Genomic DNA, 25095 nt, shown 5'->3' with positions numbered 1-25095 from the left:
CTTGTGTGTAGTTTCATGATATTTTTTAACTTCTTTGGAATCTACTAGAGGTTAAAGGCTTAGAAAGAGAACAATGTTTGTTATCAATGTCAATTGAATTCTGATATAGTTTTGTGAGAATGAAAGTGTTTAAACTTTAGAAATAAATTTTACTACAATGTATTTTGCCGGATTTAGAAAGATAAAGTCTAAATTACCTGTATATTTGTATTTGCTCCAATGTACATGGAGATATGAGTCAGTAATCTGAGTATAGCAAAAGATGCTCTGTTTAACTGCCTCTCTGGTGCTGTAATAGGACCAAGATTTGTGGCTCTACCTAAAATATGTCCTGTCTCTGTCCTGTCACCTCTGAAACATAATGTAAAACTGTTAATCAATCTCATTTTGCCATTTACTGTTAAAAAGGGAATAGAAGATTGAAAATTGTGTGATTGAAAGAAAGTTATGGCTTTTTTTTTTAATCAATTATGACTAGAATGACATTAGTCTTATCAGAAACATAGCATAATTCAAAAAATAAACTACATATAGTTTCAATTCATAGTACCATGACCTCTTACCCTATAAATTGTTTAGTGTGTATAATTGGTACTATTAAAACATTTAATCAGGCTGCAATTGTTAGTACCTGTTATAAGTGAAGAGTCTGATGTACATTAGTTGTGGTCTGTTACTGTAGTTCATACGTGTTTCTCGTTTCTTGTTTTTTATACAGATTAGACTGTTAATTTTCCAGTTGGAATGATTTTACATTACTAATTTTAGGGGCCCTTTATAGCTTGCTGTTCGGTGTGAGCCAAGGCTCTGTGTTGAAGGCCATACTTTGGCCTATAATGGTTTACTTTTATAAATTGTTACTTGGATAAAGAGTTGTCTCATTGACACTCATACCACATCTTCCTATATCTATATAATAATACATAACCCAAAATCTTTAACATTTTCTGGTCTAAATATCGATTTTCACTGTTTATATGGCATTTTGACTGCAATCTTTTAAAATAATATCATTCTTTTACCAAGAAGACTAAATAGCATTTTTTTCATCACCCACAATAACGTATCCTCAATCTTGAACACCATCTTAACTTTAAGTACATGACACAAACTAACAACTTACCCAGAATCCACAATATTATCTGGCCTTAGAACATGACGTTCACCTCCAATCTGTAGTCCACATTCTTTACAATAACCAAGATAATAAGGTCTTCCACACTATAATACAACAAGAATGTGTTCATAGTACACTATCATTTTCTATTGCTCAATGAATTGTGAAAATAAGTGGAAAATCTCTAATTTGGCATTAAGATTAGAAGGATCACATCATAAGGAACATATGTGTACGAAGTTTCAAGTTGATTGAACTTCAACTTCATTAAAAACTACCTCAACAGATCTATTTATATTTACATCAGTTTGAGTTGATGTAAAAGGTCATTTTAAACAAATGCAAAGCCTAAATATTATAAGCAAGGTATGATTCAAAAGTTAAAAAACTCAGTAAAAAGTGTTTTGTTTTTACATCTAAATACTTTGATGGGCTAGGAAAATAGATTTCAAAGTATTGATAACACTTTATGTGACCCTAGGAGTCATAACATTTTAAGCAATAAATATAAATATAAAAAAGAATATGTGGTAAGATTGTCAATGAGACAACTCATCACCAGAGATCAGATGTCATAGAATTGAACAACTATAGGTCACCATTCAGCCTTCAACAATGAGCAAAGCCCATACAGTGTTCTTTATCTATTGAAAAAAACTATTTAAGCCAGCAAACAATGCCAGGTATCATGTAATATAAAGGTTTATATCTAATACTTACATCACCTATAACATATGGGTGGCCATTTGGACATCCTGAAAAATAACACAAATATTTATGTTACTGCATCATGTATAACATCATTTATATTTAGACTTTTGACTTTCAAATAGAACCTTTGTGTGACAATTGACCAAAAACATCCCGGTTTACTGACTTTAAAATAAAGGATTTTCATAAGTTGTTTTGTCCCTGGGGAAAGGTTACTTACTATAAAAACAGGATTTTAATTAGGAGTTTTGTCCCTTGGGAAGGTTAACTTACTATAAAATATAGGATTTTAATTAGGAGTTTTGTCCCTTGGGAAGGTTTACTTACTATAAAATATAGGATTTTCATTAGGAGTTTTGTCCATAGGGTTACTTACTATAAAATATAGGAATTTTATCAGGGGTTTTTGGTCTGTTTGTAAAAGCTACTTACTATAAAATATGGGATTTGCATTAAAAGTTATTTCCATTTTCGAACGGTTAATTACTGTAAAATACAGTACCGGGTATTTTCATTAGTTTTGTCCCTTGGGAGAGTAACTTTAAATACTATAAAATACAGGATTTTTTATCAGGGTTACTATAAAATACAGGATTTTTTATTAGGGTTACTATAAAATACAGGATTTTTTATCAGGGTTACTATAAAATACTGAATTTGCATTAGAAGTTTTTTCCATTGTTAGAGGGTTACTTACTATAAAATATAGGATTTTCATTAGGAGGTTTTGTCTTACTTGAAGGGTTACTTACTATAAAATAAAGGAGTTACATTAAGAGTTTTGTCCCTTGGAAAGGGTTACTTACTATAAAATACAGGATTTTCATTAGGAGTTTTGTCCCGTGCAGCTAGCAGTGCCTCCTTTATTTCCTGTAATTCATCCTGGGGCATTGTGGGGAAGAAGGCATTCTACAATTTGAAATAAATGATAGTATTTGAACCATGTTTGCTATAAATTATAATATTATTACATCAATTTCTTTTAGAAAATATTATCTCAGTAAACATGCTACTGATTTGTATTCATGAACAAATGTTAAAGTCTTCAGATTTCTATGTTGTGTTTTGTGTATTGTTGTTTGTCTGTCTGTCTGTCTGTCTTTTTCTTTTTTAGCCATGGCATCGATTGTTCTTATCATTTGTCAGTTTATTTTCTATGAATTTAAAAGTCCTTTTTGTATCTTTCACCTCTCTTATAAAATAAATCCTCTTTCATCTGAATTTCTATCCAGTTGTTATCACTGAAAACTGTAGAAACTCTTCTACTCACAAATATTTTGAACAGTAATAGACCGAGAGTCTTATTAAAACTGGTGTTATAAAATTCTTGAAAGAACTACTTTTACTTCCAAAGTAATTTTTTTCTTAGTTAATCTTTTTTTTTTAACTGTGAAAGACATAAATCTGTTCAATTTGTATAAATGTGCATATGAGACAAATATTTTATCACACTTTTCACAATTAACATATTTATTTGTGCTTATGTTGAGAAATTTTTACATACTGTAATAACACATCTATCTTACCATCATACTAGTAGGGTCTAGTGCTATTTTCTGTAACGGAGTCAACAGAGTTGTCTTCCCTGGAATTTCAGACATCAGAATCTTAAAGTGTGTAAGAAGACAGAACACATTCTGCTGAGCTAGTTCCATTCCTTTTGTGATGTTTCCCTTTAGTTTCCAAACTTCATTATTCAGTAATCTTCGTGCAAAACTCTAACAAAGAATAAGTGATATATAATAGAATACAAACATTTATATCTGGTAAGAATTATATTTCTAATCAGTGTTTAAACTGTACACAACATAAGCACATATCTACCTGACAAAATCCATGTTTGAAAATTGGAGACCAGTACATAAAGTGGTTAAAAAAAATAATTTAAGGGGGTGCAATTTTATGTGGTATGACTAACAGTAAAGTTTTCTCTCATTTGTATTACAGCTTTTACATTAATGCTAGCAAGACAAATCTTTGTTTTGCTTGCTTGCTTTGCTTGTATCAATGTTTGCTCAAGCATGACAATTAAGATAGGCGGGGCTTTAGATTGTATACACCATACTTAAATTTTATTGGCCGTTATGTTTGAGGTTAAGGACATTAAGCTTTAAAACATCACAAGATGAAATTATATGGGTCAAATGAAATACTTATGTAATGAATCACTAAATGAGAGTAGGTGTGTTCGAATAGCTATTTTGTTTTACTAAAAGTACTTGACGACAGTCTTTTTAGTTGGATGATGAAAATGCATATCTTCGAAAAAAAATCAATTTTTTGGCTTCCATTTCTACGATTGCGCTTTATATTTGTCGTCCTGTGATATTTCAAAATTTAGTGTCCTTAACCTCAAACATAACGGCCAATAAAATTTAAGTATGATGAATACAATCTAAAGCCCTGCCTATCTTAATTGTCATGCTTGAGCGAACATTGATACAAGCAAAGCAAGCAAGCAAAACAAAGATTTGTCTTGCTAGCATTAATGTAAAAGCTGTAAAACTGTAGTAGAACTTGCCATATTAGAAATGGTTAGGTCTGCCCATCGCTAAACGAATCTCCCAAAATTTATTAGCACTAGAAGACATTGTATGAATGAAATAACTCAATTTTGTGTAGTTTTGAAATGGTAGCAGTAACAAAATGTTTATATGTAAAGAGCTAGCAAAATAAAAATTGTAAAATTATTTATCCATTTCTCTGAAAAAATGGGGGGGAGGGGATTTCCACTATACTAGTAGCTGTTACCTTATCTGTAACAAGCTGACAATTCTCACTCATGATGTATTGGTTAATGAAGTCTATACCCTGCAATGGAAAGAAAGTTAACTCAATCTATCTAAAATACGAAATTTAACCCCTACATCTTAAACCTAGAACTAGAAAGAGTGATCCCCTCCCCTTATTTTCTCTAAAGTAACTGTATTATAACAAAGTCAATTTGAAATTTTCTGAGATATAATTGTGTCTGGGATACACAAATGATGCTCCAGAAGTGGTAAACGAGGACAAGAAGTGAGAGAGTACACAATTTGAATATAGGAGCACATAGGTTTATGGTTCAATGTAGGACTACCTCTTATACAAAATAATACTCCAAAACTGATAAAGTTCAACTTTCTCAAAACCAGATGCTCCGCAGGGCGTAGCTTTATACGACCGCAGAGGTTGAACCCTGAACAGTTGGGGCAAGTATGGACACAACATTCAAGCTGGATTTTGCTCTAAATTTGGATTGTGATTAAATAGTTGACACAGCATTGGTTTCTGACACAGAATGAATGTATTCAAATGAACTTAAAATTTTTGTTTTCTCTTAGAGCAATTCACTGTGCTGTTGAATATTAATCCTCTCAAAAAAATGTTTAAAGAAATTTTCTTTTTATTTATGAAATTTCAAATGAGAAAAATTGAACCCAATTTTTTAATCACATCCCCCTTTCCCTTATTCCAAAACTAATTTCAATTAAAATATTCTAATGGAGTTTGCAACAATTACTACTCATTTAAATACATCATAAAATATTAAGATGTAAAAAAACTGCTTGTTATCACTGAATGGTAAAGATTATTTAAATTTATCAGTTGGTAGTAAAAAGTGAATATACATTGTATATTGTATATAACAAAGATTTAAGTTGATTCTGGACAAAGAAAGATAACTCCAATTCAAAAAAATTCTTGCAGATATTTCTTGCTTACTTTACTGGACAAAGAAAGATAACTCTTAATTAAAAAAAAAAATTGCTATTTCACAATATTGTGAAATTAGATATTTCTTGCCATTGCACAATACTATGCAATTGAAAAGACTTGCTATTGCACAATACTTAATATAATAATTTTAGATCCTGATTTGGACCAACTTGAAAACTGGGCCCATAATCAAAAATCTAAGTACATGTTTAGATTCAGCATTTCAAAGAGGCCCAAGAATTTGATTTTTGTTAAAATCAAACTTAGTTTAATTTTGGACCCTTTGCACTTTAATTTAGACCAAATTTTAAAACTGGACCAAAAATTAAGAATCTACATACACAGTTAGATTTGGCATATCAAAGAACCCCAATTATTCAATTTTTGATGAAATCAAACAATGTTTAATTTTGGACCTCGATTTGGGCCAACTTGAAAACTGGGCCAATAATAAAAAATCTAAGAACATTTTTAGATTCAGCATATCAAAGAACCCCAAGGTTTCAATTTTTGTTAAAATCAAACTAAGTTTAATTTTGGACCCTTTGGACCTTAATGTAGACCAATTTGAAAACAGGACCAAAAATTAAGAATCTACATACACAGTTAGATTCGGCATATTAAAGAACCCCAATTATTCAATTTTGATGAAATCAAACAAAGTTTAATTTTGGACCCTTTGGGCCCCTTTTTCCTTAACTGTTGGGACCAAAACTCCCAAAATCAATACCAACCTTCCTTTTATAATCATAAACCTTGTGTTTAAATTTCATAGATTTCTATTTACTTATACTAACGCTATGGTGCGAAAAACCAAGAAAAATGCTTATTTGGGTCCCTTTTTGGCCCCTAATTCCTAAACTGTTGGGACCAAAACTCCCAAAATCAATACCAAGCTTCCTTTTGTGGTCATAAACAATGTGTTTAAATTTCATTGATTTCTATTTACTTTAACTAAAGTTATTGTGCGAAAACCAAGAATAATGCTTATTTGGGCTCTTTTTTGGCCCCTAATTCCTAAACTGTTGAAACCAAAACTCCCAAAATCAATCCCAACCTTTCTTTTGTGGTCATAAACCTTGTGTCAAAATTTCATAGATTTCTATTAACTTAAACTAAAGTTATAGTGCGAAAACCAAGAAAATGCTTATTTGGGCCCTTTTTGGCCCCTAATTCCTAAAATATTGGGACCAAAACTCCCAAAATCAATACCAGCCTTCCTTTTATGGTCATAAACCTTGTGTGAAAATTTCATAGATTTCTTTTCACTTTTACTAAAGTTAGAGTGCGAAAACTAAAAGTATTCGGACGACGACGACGACGACGACGACGACGACGACGACGCCAACGTGATAGCAATATACGACGAAAATTTTTTCAAAATTTGCGGTCGTATAAAAAATCAATCCCAACCTTTCTTTTGTGGTCATAAACCTTGTGTCAAAATTTCATAGATTTCTATTAACTTAAACTAAAGTTATAGTGCGAAAACCAAGAAAATGCTTATTTGGGCCCTTTTTGGCCCCTAATTCCTAAAATATTGGGACCAAAACTCCCAAAATCAATACCAGCCTTCCTTTTATGGTCATAAACCTTGTGTGAAAATTTCATAGATTTCTTTTCACTTTTACTAAAGTTAGAGTGCGAAAACTAAAAGTATTCGGACGACGACGACGGGATATTTTTTCCTTTGCCGTGAAATTCTATCTGGGTAGTTAACTTATTGAATAGTTATTAGAAAAAAAACTTATCCCTTAGAAATACTATGAAATAATAATAGTTTATTTGAAATAAAACGAAATTGTTAAAAAAAAAATGTAATGTAATGGGAAATAATTTCACAAATTATCCTTGAAAAAATTTCCTGAAATATTCAAGTCAATATCATCCTTTTAAATGAAAATTATCATGAAACATAGGGAAGAAAACCAGAAGTAATTTCAAAGATCGTAATTGTGAAAATAATATCATGATTAAATAAGGTTAGTGAAATACTTGTAAAAGTGAGTTGTTGTCAGATCTCAGTACAAATATAAATTTAAAAGTAAGGTAGAAATATAGTTACATTACTACTGTTAACAGTAATAGAAGAATTTGATAATGATGATATTTTTAACTATATAAATAGTTTTGTCTTGGGACAGAGATGTAGTTGATGATCTATATGGAAATCAGATAAATCATAGCATAACAATATATATAATATAGGAACAAAAGCATGTTTAACAGCTGGATAGTTTTTACCTGTGAAATGTTATCTGTCTTATTAAATCAAGATTGTAAGTCATCTTTTTATATAAATGAATATTATTTAAAAAAATAAGATTCAAGGAAAAAGTTCATTATAAAATAGATTAAAAAATATATTATATTAATATCTTTAAAATATAAATTTCTCATAATTACCTCCCTTTGATAAATTATGCAAATTTGGTCTACCTTTGTGAAACATTTTATGATTATAGTCAGGTATATATTGATTGTGAGTAACTTACATAGTAGTTAATGGGACTCTATTTCACATGGTTCTGTGAAATATAGTACGGCAAATATATACCGATACATACTATCCGCATAACAAAGATAGATTTTCACTGCTCTGGAAAAAATCAACCTGTGAAATACCATGCCTGGAAATAAATTACCGGGACAAATTATCCTCAGGATAAAATATCACAGAGGAAGAAATAAACCGTTACATATACTCCAAAAAAGTTCAACTATCTCCAAAAAGAGCAAATATTAATAAAAATCAAAACCCTGACCACATGCACACCTTCAATATATTTGCAAATAAACAGCAAAGTGAAAACTTTCTAGCATTCAAACTGTCGGAGGAGTTATCTGGAAATGCTATGTACTGAGGATTCAAACTGTAGGAGGAGTTATCTGGAAATGCTATGCACTGAGGATTCAAACTGTAGGAGGAGTTATCCGGAAATGCTATGCACTGAGGATTCAAACTGTAGGAGGAGTTATCTGGAAATGTTATGCACTGAGGATTCAAACTGTCGGAGGAGTTATCTGGAAATGTTATGCACTGAGGATTCAAACTGTAGGAGGAGTTATCCCGAAATGTTATGCACTGAGGATTCAAACTGTAGGAGGAGTTATCTGGAAATGCTATGCACTGAGGATTCAAACTGTAGGAGGAGTTATCTGGAAATGCTATGCACTGAGGATTCAAACTGTAGGAGGAGTTATCTGGAAATGCTATGCACTGAGGATTCAAACTGTCGGAGGAGTTATCTGGAAATGTTATGCACTGAGGATTCAAACTGTAGGAGGAGTTATCTGGAAATGCTATGCACTGAGGATTCAAACTGTAGGAGGAGTTATCTGGAAATGCTATGCACTGAGGATTCAAACTGTAGGAGGAGTTATCTGGAAATGCTATGCACTGAGGATTCAAACTGTAGGAGGAGTTATCTGGAAATGCTATGCACTGAGGATTCAAACTGTAGGAGGAGTTATCTGGAAATGTTATGCACTGAGGATTCAAACTGTAGGAGGAGTTATCCGGAAATGTTATGCACTGAGGATTCAAACTGTAGGAGGAGTTATCTGGAAATGCTATGCACTGAGGATTCAAACTGTAGGAGGAGTTATCTGGAAATGTCATGCACGAAAAATCAAACTGTAAAATGTTGACACAGAGACATGTCTGACCTTTATATCATTTTGATAGTTAAAAGTAAATGTTTAAATTAAAATTGCAATACTTTAGTATGTAAACTGTGCACAAAATAATTATGATTTCAAATGAAATTAACAGAGAGATTAACAAGATATTACAAAGCTAATACCTACCTCTTCTGAAAACTTTTGTGGAATTTTATCTGTCACTTTGTTCATACATATTTCCCTGTGTAAAGCTAAATACAACATTACTCTGCACTGCCAGTCATTTTGAGGGCTCTGTACATTCTGTTAAAACATGTTTGATTTAAGATTTAAACTTAAGAATACTCAATGTAGCTTAATCTTTTCGAGACTCAGATTTTTTTTTTCTTTCTGATGTCTGTTCTATATAGATATCATTTTTTTTTAAACTGCAAGCTGTATCACATAGAAAAGCTTTGAGTGCTTACCAAAGTTGAACTCTGTGTATATAGTATGGAATTTGTAAAAGCTCTGCACTATAACAATACAAATCAACGTTATATTATACTTGGAACATGTAAGGTAAGGACATTTATTAAGTTCACCCGATTCAGATTGTGTCCTATGATTCTTTAAAAAAAAAAATTAACAGCTTGTTTATTGCTTAATGTCAAGTAACAAATATTTCATGCATACAATCATTCATTAGGTGATGGTACTAAATCAAACAGACCTTTCATGAAAAGTTGGCTTAACAATCAACTTGCCTAACTTATTACATTATACCTTCAAAATTGTGTCTAGTTTTTCACTGTTTTCACTGAGTATTGTAGTAACGACGATTTCTCTCAGCTGTCTGTACTCGTCTCCAATCACAATATATCTGTCATGACATTCCTTTATCTATTAAAAAAAGTATCTGTCATTAAAGTAACCCAAAAGTCTTGCACTTGAAAATTGTAATACAATATTGTAAACTCCTATTCCATCTTTTCCTTTCAAATATGGTCATAGCTTCTAAATTTTCATAGCATCTTTTTTCATCACTCCTATTTAAATTTGGTCACAGCAACTTATATCATTTTTTTTTTGGTCATAGTATCTCCATTGAACTTGAAAAGGGATACAACGGACACAGTTAAGTTGGCCCAATAACTTGACTTTCATCTAGAAATTGACAATGAGGGTCAGTTCAAAACAAAACTTTACTACAAAAGAGATGATTTCAGCTTGACCATTGTAAACTTTCCATTTCTATGTAGCAACATTCTAGCATTACTTGCATAAGTAGTATATATCTCCCAGTTGATATGATATTCCAGGGTTTGTTTTTTCCTATCATGATTTCCTTAATTGAGAATTGTTGCTCCCAAAGAAGCTATAAAACACAATGTTCCATGTGTTTAAGTTGATATCATCCATTCCTAAGTTTTAGGGATGCAATCACAAGTTGGCTGATCATTATGGAATGCCCCTTTAACAGATGAAAGCAAATATATTCCTACTGTTGTAACTATAATCCTACCCCCTTTTTACAAATGTGATCTACCAAATCAGACTTTTTATGATTTTGTATTCACATGAGCAACATGATGGGTTCCACATGTGGAGTAGGATCTGCTTACCCTACTGGAGCACTTAATACTACCCCTAGCTTTGTTGGGGTTTGTGTAGCTCAGTCTGTAGTTTCTATGTTGTGTTTTGTGTCATATTCTTTACCTTTTGGTACTTTTTTTTATTTTTGCCATGTCATGGTCAGTTTATTTTTCAACTTATGAGTTTGAATGTTCCTCAAAGATAATTCGTCTCTCTTTTTTATTTCATCCCAATCATTTAAATTTGGTCAAATCAACTCACTTGATCAATCCCTTTCAAATTTGGTCTATTTGTTTGCAACTTAAGAAAAGTTTTACCTCATTTGCCTGTAGTTCTGGTAGACAGACCCATTGTAGAAGACTTGCTTCACTGTTCGCTATGACTGTGTGGTAACTGTCTATACCATGACATCTACAAAGCTGCTTTACAAAATATCTCCTATAAATTATAAAAATCTTCACTGAATTCATATTACAAGGCAGAAATGTCAATAAAGTGAGGGAAAAGTATAAATTTAGATTTGAACTAAAGACAATTTACGTTATATATCAATGAAATAGCAAATCCAACTACACCAATTATAAAACGAAATCTGTCTATTTTCATATACATCATCCTATTACACTGCTTGCAGATAAAAATATAAAAATGATCAAACAAATGTATACAGACTTAGATAAAATGCATCGCTGATCACAGCCTGATACTACCACAGATGTCAAACCCAGAACAGTTGGGGCAAATTGAACACAATATTCAAGCTTGATACTGTCTGGATTGGATTGTGATCAAATATTTGAAATAAATCTCAATCAGGTCTTCCAAAACGGTCATATATTCCAGACATTTGTATAATGTCCGGTAAAAGTCCAGCTGGGCAAAGCATGAAACGGTCATATTCTTTTAAGTTTAAAAAGGCTTCTTCAGTCATTTTAACATAATTCACGATTTTAATCAAGGCTAATTAGTTGTTGGACAGGAGAAATCTACTTGTTCAGGTGACAGGTAAACTATTTTCAGTACCGGCCATTGATCTGTCTATTCAGAATTATCTTCTTACATTTCAGAGGTTTGTATCAAAATGATTCAGTCCAAAAGATTAAAATTATAAGAAATTGGTTATCAACATGATTTGATGAAAAATTAAAAAAAGGTTTAAATGAAAAATCGTCAGAACTCCGTTGTATGAACTAGAACATGTGTGTGCATGTGCACAGATGGGAAAGGAGTATGTTCGATAAGGTTCTAAAATGGCCCCCTTTTTTAGCGTAAGTTTCAAATACAGATTTATCGACCAATATCACAATAAGTTATAGCTAATACACTGACTAGCTAGGATATAAACCATTTTGTTGAAAATTTTACGTTTCTGCGTTTCATTATGACGTCACAAGTTGTACTCAAAAATGATTTTTCACGAAAAAATCAATGAAAGTGGGTAAATTGCCATAGATTATTTCCTGGTCCTTTATTTAGTTGAAATCTAGCTGATTTTGTCAAATTTCACCAAAATCCTTAATCTTGATCTGTTTTGGATGTAAAAATCAACGTGTTAAAATTAAACTTTGACAAAAACAGTTCTGTTTAACTTTCTAGCATGCCTTTAAGGCAACTTAAAACATTTATTGTCTTGTAACTATGAACTTTATAATTGGGGCCAAATATGGCCCTTACCGAACTTACTCCTTTAATTATGCATCCTATATTTCTTCAAAAATGCTAAAATTATCATTGATGCCTGTATCTAAACGTTCATTTCAAGTATTATGTTGAAGAAATGATGTGGAAAGAGCTTCGTCACTAAGTCATGCTTTGTAAACGTACACAGATTTTATGTATCCGTTTATGGTCCATGTTTTACCATTGTCAAGTCAACATCTGGTTTTAGGAAAATGTAATTTTAAAAACAAAAGTAATGTTTTGACAATGTTATTTAGCACAAATAAAGTCTAAGGCAGATATGAGCATGCTGATGTGCGCACTTTGAATGACGCACTGCCAATTTAACAGTTTACATCCGAACATTTATATCAAAGTAAAGTTTTAAAAATATTTTTTTAATCTAATGTCATTATTATTGGAATGGCCATCAGATTACCAAAAAATCAGGTATTGAACCTTGTGATACAATTTTAGAAAATCACATACACTTAAACACAAATTATTGTATTGAAACTAGAAATATGCTTGTTTTTGGCTCTATATGTCTCTTACTCCTGGATGTTTGGGGCAATTACCAAAAAACTCAATCCAAGTCTTTCCTTTGTGATATTGAACCTTGTAGAAGAATGTCAGAGAGATCCATACACTTACACCCAAGTTGAAACTACAAAACTAAAAAATTGCTTGTTTTTGGCCCCTAATTCCTGTTGGTAATATAATACCAAAAATCAATCCCAACTTTCCTTTCCTGGTATTGAACCTTCATGTAAAATTTCTTAAAGATCCATTTTCTTAAACTAAGGTCACTACCAGGAAACCAAATGTGTCTTCGGACAATGATGACACAGACGCAAAACACAACAACATCATAGCATTATACGAACCCCCAAAAAATGTTTGCAGTAGAATAAAAAGGAAAAAAAATCTAATTGGAAAAGTAAATTATTAAAAAAATGATACAGCATATCATAGTTTATTACCTAGGCCATGGAGATTGACATTCATCACAAAGTTTAGCAGCAGCCTCCAACATTCTCCTAATTTTCTCATCAGGAATAGATTTCTTTGATGTTCCATATAGTCTATGGATATGCCTTGCCACTACTGTCAAAGAAAACCGAACCCTGGCAATGTGATCTATTTTTTCAAGGACATCACCATCACACACAATGTATGGAACTGCCTCTCTCAACATATGAGTTGCTATGGTAACTTCTTTTTCTCCCCTGTATTGTTGATGTAGTGAATCCTAAAAAAATAATTCTCATTACAAAATAATTATGATAAATGTCAAATAATTTTTCAACAGAGTATATAAGTGTATATATTTACCCAACTAGAGGCTCAGCTCTAAAGAGCCTGTGTCGCTCACCTTGGTCTATGTGCATATTAAACAAAGGACACAGATGGATTCATGACAAAATTTTGTTTTGGTGATGTGTTTGTAGATCTTACTTTACTGAACATTCTTGCTGCTTACAATTATCTCTATCTATAATGAACTTGGCCTAGTAGTTACAGTGGAAAATATTTTGTAAAAATTAACAAAAATTTAGAAAATTTAAAAAAATTGTTAAAAATTGACTATAAAGGGCAATAACTCCTTAAGAGGTCAATTGACCATTTTGATCATGTTGACTTATTTGTAGGTCTTACTTTGCTCAACATCATTGCTGTTTTCAGTTTATCTTTATCTATAATTATATTCAAGATAATAACCAATAACGGCAAAATTCCCTTAAAATTACCAATTCATTCAAATCTACATTTTACCCTATGTTTTATTTTTTGCCATGGCGACCATCTTAGTTGGTTGGCCGGGTCATGGGACACATTTTTTAAACGAGATACCCCAATGATGATTGTGGCCAACAGACAACAGATGATGGACGATGACGGACTCCAAGTGATGAGAAAATCTCACTTGGCCCTTGATGCCAGGTGACATAGAAAGCAATAACATTCTAGGGCAGTGGTGGATCCAAGGGACCAGGGCATAGAGGGCATACCCATTCTCATATCACTAGCTTCAATTATCAGGTTTCACAAACAACCCTTTCAAAAATCAGGGATACATGCATTATAAGTTCTATGGTTTGCTTCTGACCCCTTATGGATCCATAGAGTTTTTTTTTAAACTATGAGGGTGAGGTTGAAGGCATAACCCCCTATTGATTTTATTCACCCTCTTTAGTCTGTAAGGGGTCAGTAGTTAACTGTATAATGAATTTATCGCAAGCTGGACTTTTTCTGCTGCGCTTTGTTGAAAAATAATCAATGAAACACAACAACATTAATATTTGACGTAACCACTAACAGTAAATGTGACGTCATGAACCCCTATGAAATTTACTTATCCCCTACAGATTCATAGGGGGCCCCATGTGATGGCTTTAAACCAATCAAAACCTGATAATTTACCCGTGGTGCGATTAATGCTGGTGAGGGTAGTACTATAAGTACATATTTGTCGTCATACTTTTTTGTCAATTACCTAATAATAAAAATTGAATACTTTTAGACTACCCTATACACTTAAAATAGAAAATTACAATCTATATTTCAACTCAGATTCTTTTCTTACCTCCATACACTGAAGAACAAGAAGACATAGCTCCACTGTATTATGAGGATCTGTAGAAGTTTTAACCAAATCATTGGCAAGGGTAAAGTAGGCAGACAAGTGGTTCTGTATTTCATGGTCACTACTGAAAATAGAAACATCATATTAATGTCAACATTCTGACCTTAAACATTCCATTACAGTCAAATTGCAATCAACAGGAACATCAATCAAAAGGAGAAGGGGCTATAAGGGGCAAAATTGGCCTCAATTTCGAGAATTTTTAAATTCTACTTATTCGTATGTGTATGGCTTTCTTTTTCCGTTGGACATATTCATTTTATGAAAAAAAATGTTTTTTTGAAGTTATGACGTCACAATGCTGTGGTTTGACAACACTTCACGTGCATATTTGTTGGCTTTTCGCAATTTTATACTCATTTTCACTTAGTTTTTTTTCGAAAAAAGTACCAGCGCATTCTTGCCCCAACAAAATATTTTTGCAGAGCAATAACATCATCATAAAGCATCTTATGTTGAAATATTTCCATGGGGCAAAGCTGCGCTCATACTGAATTTTAATTTAAAACTTGCTCAAAACCGCCATCAAAGTTCTAAAATTATCGTCCGTTTTTCATTTATACCGGTATCGGACTACGGTTGACCAGGAACAATTGTAATTTTTTTACACATTTTTTTGTCAATGGTTTATTATTATAAAGTTTGGGTATAAAAAGTAAATTATAAAGTTTTTACTTCATATTAAATTATAGTACAGCCTAGCCCTTGTCTATATTTATTGTAAGTGAATATGGAACTGACACATGGAATTTTACTGGTGCTGTTGTTACGAAGCTTTTCATAGCGGGATAGAAATCAGCGTATCATTTGTTAAATACTTGATATTAACAGACAGAATTAAAAGAACTTAATATTACTAAACACGTAAAAAATTCCACGACATGGCAGGGGCGTGTTTTTTTGTTCTTCCGTGTAGTGAGCCAGAAGAGGTCCATTTCTGTTGTGTTTTTTTTTTGCATTGGGAAGATCTTCTGACTCTCTTCCGTTTAAATAAGTGGCTTAGGCGGCAGAGGCACGAAACAAACATGGCGGTGTTTAGTCGTAAATGACAGTAATAAATTTATTAATATAGATATATAAAAATGTGAGCTGTGCTATACATGTTTTTATGGTACGACAGCCTTAGTAGGACATCTCTGTAGGACAATAAGCTAGATGGATATAAGAACTACACAGACAATAACAGTTAAGGGCCAACCATTTGAAATTCTAGGAAAGGGATTTTGATTTATTGGTGTTAAACCCTACTTTCAACACTCATGATTTGGCAGTGGTCAGTTTTAATCATTTGATGAGGAATGAAGAAGGAAAGAGGGCATTGTCGATCATTTTAATATGTTGCTAAACATGCCTTTTTTTCAACTCTTACCAGACAACCATATTCATATACGAAATACTCCTGTCCCCCACCCCAACCAAAGTTTTTTTAGATTATATCAGATGGTTTTCTCTTATTTAACACAACTTAAAGTTGATGCTAATTTTCAACGCACAGTGACACATATTTCATGCATATTCAGGAAACACGAGGTTAAACGTCAGAAGATATAATATAAAAACGAAGAGATGTGTTAATATTGATTATATGGCAACTTTCTACCAGAGTTCAAATATGAAGTGGATGTAAGCAATTACGGGCAACCATAAAGCCTTCAATAATGACAAAATCCAATACTTTTAAGCCGTTTATAAAAGTCCATGAAAAATGTGAAACAATTTAAACAAAAAAACTAACGGTCAAATCATACATAACAAATCAATTTAAAAAATATCAAAAATGAGTTGAGACATGAACCAACGACAACCACTAAACTGCAAGCTCCTGACTTGGGACAGGTTCATAAAGTATATGACAGGGGGTAATATCAAAACGAAGATGTGGTATGATTGCCAATGAGACAATTTCTCACAAGAGACCAAATGATGCAGAAATTAACAGCTATAGATCACCATATGGTCTTCAACAATAAAAAAGCCCATTTCACATACTCAGCTATAAAATGCCTCGAAATCACAAATGTAAAACAATTCAAAGAAGAAAACTAACAGTCTAATTAATGTACAAAATAATGACACGAAAAAACAAGTAAGTAACACAGCAACACACAACAACCACTGACTTACAGGCTCCTGACTTTGGACAAGCATATAGTTTTTACATACATAATGTGGCGGGGATAAACATGTAAGCCGCGGATCTTAACCATCCCCTAACCTAGTACAGTGGTGTAATAGCACAACATCATGTTTGTGAGCGCCCAATCTTATCGAAGCTGAAACAGCGTAGCCGTACAATATAAAAACAACCTGCACAAATCAGTTGCAATTAGATTAACTCAAATTATCGGTACGAGACACACACAAAATAAACCCAGGAAATAAGAATTTAGACAATAGACTAAAAGCATCGAACTCAGAGTATTTGCAATTACTGGAAGTGTGTTTAAAACTAGTTGCAACTAGAACTGAGATAAATCTTGTTCTCCCAGACTAAAGTATCAATCAGTACACAACCAACTGATTTATTTATTAAGAAACGTCTGGTATACGTTGTATACTTACATATAGATCCATGTACAATGAAAGTTTTAGAAAAATGGTAGTCCGAAGGTTTTGACCATTAAAATTTTGCATTAGAAATAAAAGTTAGGACCAGAAGATGTTCTTCAAGGAGCACCATAGAAAAACGATTTTTAGAACTTTCAGATATCTCAGCTTTATACAAAAAAAATGCAGTTTCGTTACTTTAATAAACAATTGGATAGACTGAGATGTACTTTTTGATCAGTCATATTCCAGACAAACATTGACGATTTTTTGTGCAGTTGAAGGTTACTCTTAAAAAAAAATAGCGGGAGATTAAGCCTGGTTTGTTAAGAAAAAAATGAATTAAAGGAAAGCACAAAGAAAATTACAACGAACAGAGCACACTTTTATAGTCACGCATGTCAACCGGAAGTGTCTTTTTAAAAGAAAAGTCATCGTAAACTTAAGTTACTAGTATGTCATCCAACAAAACAAAAATCTGCTATATAATATTCGACGTCAAAATGAATTTTTATGTTATTGATCTTCCGTAGAATATCTCTAGAGGAGTTCCATATTCATTTTTTTAACTCTTCACCAAAGACATTCTGGAGATGTGCAGAAAAGACGAATAAAACACGCCCCAGACGAAAACTTCAGTTTCCATTTCGCACTATTAACGTCTGTCTGGTAAAGCAAAAATAATTTACACCTTGACATAATCAACAATAATGAAATGACCATATCATTGATTAAAAATAAAATAGTTGAATAAGAAGTAACAAAATAAAAACAAAACAAAATTGTTCCTACCGTTTGTGAAGCAAAGTGATAAATATGAGTTATTAACTACAAATAGAATCTGTGTCAATGTAGTTCAAATCACTCACAAGCTCCACGACGGGCATACTATAATTGTGTACGTTCGAGTCTCATCAGAACCGTATTTGTTTTTACATTTTTCGTTTAAAATCACATTATCATTTATCAATATTATTGTAAAGACACATTAACAACAAAAAAGTAAAAAAAAGATATAAATAATGTGCCAACAATATTTCAGTTTTATTAAGGTTGAGCCGGTAATTGTTGAAATGTATAATAGTTTATGAAATTGCGAACTTTATTCATATAATATATGAATACTAGTACATAATATGTCTTACCTTCTTGTGTTTTTATCAGCAGAGTACATACAAGTACACACAAACTAATTTTTGGTTGTTCAAGTTAAAAGAAAACATAAAAAAGCGTTAGTTTTCTCGTTTGAATTGTTTTATATTGTCATATCGGAGCCTATTATAGTTGACTATGCGATATGGGCTTTGCTCATTGTTGAAGCCGCACGTTGACCTATATTTGTTCATGTCTGTGTTATTTTGGTCTTTTGTAGACAGTTGTCTCATTGACAATCACATCACATCTAAAAAAAAATTATACAAACAATAACTGTAGATTTCCTCTTGTGAAAAATTTCTATAATTTAGTCATACATAGAACGAATGTCAACTTTGTTGTTACCATAGCAACTGTATTACTGATATGATCAAGTTTGTTCTTCATTATATTAATACAATGGTTCACTAATAATAATGTATTCGCATTGATTATTTAAGGTGTAATCTTTTTTTAAATGTACACAATACATAAAAAAAGGATAAAATACGTAAAAATGTGATATTTTAGCTTAGTCGGCCTACCATTTTTATTACGTCATAACAAGAAAACGGCAAGAGATAACTAGAAAATTATTGGTGTTTTATAAGCTCCATATCATAGATATCAATTGAAAGAAATATCAATAGATTCTGAAGTGGGGCCAATTTTGCCCCTTATAGCCCCTTCTCCTTTAAAAAAAAGCTATCCTATGAAACTAACAGTGAAAAAAGACCTCAAAAGATAATTCTGTCGTAGATTACTTTTAAAAAAACTTGCAGTATCAAGAATTGTAATTTAAAATTGAAAAAATCAAAAAATCTATATATTACTTGATAACATACAAAATTAAGAAATAGTGCATTTATATAACACTCACAGTGAAAATTAAGATTTTTTTATCTAGTAAATATGGTAGACCATTCACAGCAACAATAAAAATAAATTTTTTTAAGGTAAGCAGAGCAACAATCTTAGGATCAACTACTAAAATAATCTAACCTTGTCTGCATTAACTGTTGTAATAGAAAGGATCTGACCACAGGTGTAGGGTCTATTGTATCGTCAAATATGGTCAGTTCTTTAGACAAAACTCTCCCAGTCTTCTCTATTTTACTTTGACCAGTGATATATGAGAGGAGTTTATCTATGACCTCCTTAGACGGTGGTGTTCCATCAGCAAAACACAGCTGTGATACAACCTCCATAAAGAAACTGTTACAACGTCTTCTGTAGTCATTGTATTTCTTCATTTCTAATCTGAGTAAATAATGTACCCATTTTATGAATAGAATTAGTCATTTTCTGGGCCTTATATAGCTTGCTGTTTGGTGTGAGCTATCAGGCTCTGTGTTGAAGACCATTCTCTGATCTACAATTGTTTACATTTACAAATTGTCAGACTTGGACGGAGAGTTGTCTCATTGGCACTCATACCACATCTTCTTATATCTATATAAGCTTCAAGATAATGTGACTCAACTTCATTATAAACTATTCGTTTTTAATAAATATATTTTAAAACACATTTTATACAAATATGTAGCTTGAAGATAAATTTATTCACAGAAACAGAACTTAAGTAATAAACCTTACTCTTTATCCGTTTTGTTGGGGTCAAGGTCTTCTGGGAATTTCTTGTGACATTCTGGACAATCATATTCCTTGAGATGAATATTGCCATGGAAACATTTTCTGCACATCACATGATTACATGGCAGTCTGACTGGTGCCCCATCTATTGTGATTTCACATGAAACACAGTCTGTTTGTTTGCTGGAAAAAATGATATAGTTTATAGAGCTATAGTAGAAATGGAACAATGATCATGAGCTAAACAAATTTAAAACTTTGATTTTTACTAATACATATTTCTGTAATGTTATTTCTGTTGTCTTTTGCTTTTTGCCTTGTTCTTGACAGTTTACCTTGATTTAGAGTTTTAAAGATTCTTCTAGAATCTTTAACAGCTTTTTTTCTTTTTTAATTATTCCACTTTAATATTCCAACTATTAGAATATATAGATTTTGACTTAATGAACATATTTACCATATGTCAGATTGCTATAAATGCTTTATTTTTTTTGGTAAAAGCCAAAAATGGCATTTGATCCCTATGTTCTATTTTTAGCCATGATGGCCATGTTTGTTGATGGATCAAAAATGTTGTATACATTTTTTCCTCTAAGTAACATTCAGTGAAAGTTTAAAAGTACTTTGCCAAGTAGTTTCAGAGGAGAAGATTATTAAAAAAAGTTTATAAGAACGACAGACAGGGACGATGAAGACACAATGGACGACTTTGCCAATAAACTCATCATAGATACCAGGATTGAAATTTTATATTTGTGCCAGATGCACGCTTGGTCTACAAAAGACTCATCAGTGATGCTTGAATCAACAAGAATGTGTCCAAAGTACACGGATGCCCCACTCGCACTTTCATTTTCCATGTTGGTTGGACCATGAAAATGGGTAAAAAATATAATTAGGCATTAAAATTAGAAAGATCATATCATAGGGAACATTTGTACTAAGTTTCAAGTTGATTGGACTTCAACTTCATCAAAAACTACCTTGACCAAAAACTTTAACCTGAAACTGGCACTTTCATTTTCTATGTTCAGTGGACTGTGCAATTGGGGTCAAAAGTTTAATTTGTCTTTAAAATAAGAAAGATCCTATCATAAGGAACATATGTACTAAGTTTAAAGTTGATTGTACTTCAGCTTCATCAAAAACTACCTTGACCAAAAACTTTAACATAAAGTGGGACAGACGGACGAAAGAATGAACGGACGGACAGACGGATGGACTGACAGACAAACGAACGGACAGACGAACAGACGCACAGACCAGAAAACATAATGCCCCTCTACTTTCGTAGGTGGGGCATAAAAATTGTTAAAAATGCCATATAAAGAACAAAGTTGAAAAGCATTAAGGACCAAAAAGTCATAAAAGTTTTGCCAAATATGGTAATGAGCTGAGGGTATAAGCTCACATAAATAAAATAAAATAAATAAATAAATCATCTTTATTTCAATAGGATAATCCCATTAGTTAAAACTAATATTCCTGTGAGTCCTCAAAATAGTATCAACATATTAATAAAGTAAAATATTATTATTTGGGCCCAGCTGTGAGGTAAAAATGAAGCACTGTGGTTGGTGATATTTGCTGCAATATCTAATATCTATGGAAATTCCTGAATTAATTAAAACATCTTTGATATTCAAAGTTTGAAAAAATACATTGATAAATTCTTACCCAAAACATTGTGTCACAACATCTTTGTTGCAGTGTTTTATAAACTTTTCCACTTTTTCAAGACTTTTCAAATATTTCATGTCTGCCCCTTCTCTAAGTGTCTGTTTTAAATAAAAATATACTAATAACATCAGTTTGAACATTTCTAACATTTCATATACACCTACTGTATTTTAATGGACAATTGATTTCAACGTTTTTATCAATTCTTTACATATGCCTATTGCAAAATTATATTTTATAGAACACTTTAATTTTTGGTTCACCTTTATCCTTGAAGTCTATGAAAGCCAATTATTCAACCATAAAAAAAATAATGTATATGCAAACATATCCATTGTTCAACCTGTGAGTCAAATGCATTTGGTTAAAATATACTTTTCCCCTTTTTTGTTCTTTTGGAAAATGGTTGTTTGTGTTGTATTTAGTAGACCCCTCTACCAATAAATTTGTTTTACATGATACATATAAAAATTGTGGTTTTTTATCAAACACAATCATAGGTTTGAAGGTTGTTTTCATTTTAGACTTGTTTAAAATAATATACATATATACTCACAGCCCAGAATGGCATACATCTTTTGATACTAATCTCCTCTTTATCTGTGGTACAAACATGTTCTATAAATAACTTCACTACAACCACCCTGGTCCACTGGTATCTACACAAAATATATAAGAATTGGAAAACATCTAAATATGGTTAAAGAAATATAAACTTTTACACACAGAGATTAAAATTTTGTTAGCAATGAATACAAAATTTAGATTTTAGTTAGTTCATTAACCATAGTTTTTAGAAAGTTATTGTATGAAGATCAAGATGGTACATTTGTACTGGTATCAAGATCAAGAGAGTAATTTTGTACTGGTGTGGAGATCAGAACTGTACTTTTGTATTTGTATGCAGATCTAGAGTGTACATATGTACTGACATGGAGATCAAGATCATACTTTAGTACTAGTAACAAGGTCTGGTCTACTATAGTACCAATTCTTAGCAAACTAATTTACCTAACACTTTCTATTCCTTTCTGACAACGATCTCCATAATGATATTCTCTATTCTGAGTATCCTGCATAAAATGTCCTATAATTCTTTCTACAACTGGGCGATAGTCATAGACTTGTCGTAGCCATTTTGTCCTGGTTTCTATTTGGTTTAAGGCATCACTGTTGGGTTCTAGGTTATCAACTAACATTTGTAATGCAAGGACATCTAAAGTCTGTATAAAAGATAATACAAGATAATGATAGAAGAAATGGAAAAAAACTATTGGACAATACAACAGACAAAATCAACTATATATATAAATCAATACTAATACTGTAAATTTAGAAATTATTGCGTGCACTTATTATTGCGATTTTGTCATTTTGAACTTGAATGCGATTTTAATTTTTACGATTTTGAGAAAAGTCATGCTTAATTCAGTTAAAATATTACAAAATGCAATTTTAATTATTGCGTTTTCAACTCTGTCGCATTATTCGCAATAATAAAAACTTCGCAATAATTTCTGAATTTACAGTAGTGCAATTATCAAAACATTAAAATTGATACAACACATTTTTAAATACTACTGTAGATTCATTAATATATAAATAAATTTGGTGTATTTACTGGTAGGTTAAATTAAAGTATTACTTTTATTTTCAATGTTGTCAATTTTTATGGCGACACGCCCCCATGATGACGTTGTGTATTCATACGCCAACATGTGTGTACTTTGTTATACAGTAAAAATAAATAATATAAAAAGTTCTTTGAGCCTTATTTTTGATAAAAATTTATCTATAATGAATGGCAATAATTTATTTTGAAATTTATTGAACCATAAAATCAATTTTTGACTCTTCACATTTAACATAATCTGCTTCGTGGATTATTCAATGTGAAGAGTCAAAAATTATTTTATAGTTCAATAAATTCAAAATAAATAAGAGCCATTCATTAATTGTTGGATACAAATTTTTGTTTATTTCATGGGAACAGGGGCTCATAATTTTGTATGCAGACTTTGTCAAAACTATGAAATTTAATATCCATAAAAAAGTTCTCTTCAGTCCACAAAAATTAGTACCCACGAGTATAAAATTTATATGAATCCACAGTGTAACAATAAACTGCTGCATATAACCTATTTATATAGACTGCTTGGTTGGAAATCAAATTCATATCTGAACAGTCTAATTTCATTGCTGCTTTCTGTTTCATAAAACTTCTGTTACATACACTGTATTTGTTGCGTTTCCTTTCAGATTTCTCCTCCTGAATATTTTTTAACTGACAATGCATTCACATAGGTAACCAAATCTTATGTTACAGTCAAAAATTGTAATTCGAAAATTTAACAGGAACCTTGAGAAAATATGATTAATTCAATATCAAATATCCCTACACAATCCTCCATCTTATTTACTCTATTTAAACTTACAAGTTCGTCTTCAGTTACTAAGTAGAAGGAGGATTGGCTCTGCTGGAACTCCAACATATGCTGACTACATCCTGGCCACACATGAACAATATGTGAAAAGTTTTTAAACCTTGTATTATGTAGTATAAAAGTCATGTGACAGCCTAATATGGAGGGTAATAATCTCCCAAACTCTCCTCTTAGAAGGTATTTACAGCCCACTATCAAACTCTCACAAATCAGCTGAAAACAATAATTAAAAATACACACAACCAGAAGCATAAAAGTGATTTGACTTCAAAACAATATCATTTATAAGAAATTTATAACTCATATCATTTTGAATCAAATCAATTGAAAAAAGGATAAAAGTATATGGTTTTCATCAATGTTAAATTCTCTGTTTGTAAATCTTAAACAATAAGGTGCAAATATAAAGAAAAATATTACTAAATCACCACTGCATATACAACAAAATATGATACAGAAAAAACTTTCCAATCTCCAATTATTTATGGTTCATTATCCATATTTTTAAACTCTGTGACTATTGGCAGATATCAATTTTCATGGATTTCATGATATATAAGAACCACGAATTAAAATGCTCAAAATAAAATCAGACTTTGGTTAAACCATGAAATCCACTAAACAACAGGTTTCAATACAGAAAATTGGTACCCAGGAAAATGATG

General features: G+C 31.7%; 1 protein-coding gene across 1 annotated transcript in view; it reads right to left on the bottom strand.

Moving 5' to 3' along the window:
- LOC134722103 (E3 ubiquitin-protein ligase rnf213-alpha-like) overlaps positions 1-25095 on the bottom strand; it is a 148554-nt gene that overhangs the window by 21678 nt on the left and 101781 nt on the right. The window contains exons 56-72 of the mRNA XM_063585590.1: positions 24422-24643; positions 22998-23209; positions 22543-22645; positions 21984-22084; positions 20310-20489; positions 19716-19973; positions 14973-15096; positions 13369-13637; positions 11044-11164; positions 9917-10033; positions 9338-9454; positions 4580-4639; positions 3355-3546; positions 2635-2737; positions 1838-1872; positions 1124-1221; positions 198-351 (exon numbers count right to left, since the gene is read on the bottom strand). Coding sequence (XP_063441660.1) covers positions 198-351; positions 1124-1221; positions 1838-1872; positions 2635-2737; positions 3355-3546; positions 4580-4639; positions 9338-9454; positions 9917-10033; positions 11044-11164; positions 13369-13637; positions 14973-15096; positions 19716-19973; positions 20310-20489; positions 21984-22084; positions 22543-22645; positions 22998-23209; positions 24422-24643 — 2466 coding nt within the window. The remainder of the gene's footprint in view (positions 1-197; positions 352-1123; positions 1222-1837; positions 1873-2634; positions 2738-3354; positions 3547-4579; positions 4640-9337; positions 9455-9916; positions 10034-11043; positions 11165-13368; positions 13638-14972; positions 15097-19715; positions 19974-20309; positions 20490-21983; positions 22085-22542; positions 22646-22997; positions 23210-24421; positions 24644-25095) is intronic.

This window comes from Mytilus trossulus, chromosome 6, assembly GCF_036588685.1.
Source record: "Mytilus trossulus isolate FHL-02 chromosome 6, PNRI_Mtr1.1.1.hap1, whole genome shotgun sequence".
Classification (NCBI taxonomy): Eukaryota; Metazoa; Mollusca; class Bivalvia; order Mytilida; family Mytilidae; genus Mytilus; species Mytilus trossulus.
This window is presented reverse-complemented; position numbering and strand designations above follow the sequence as displayed.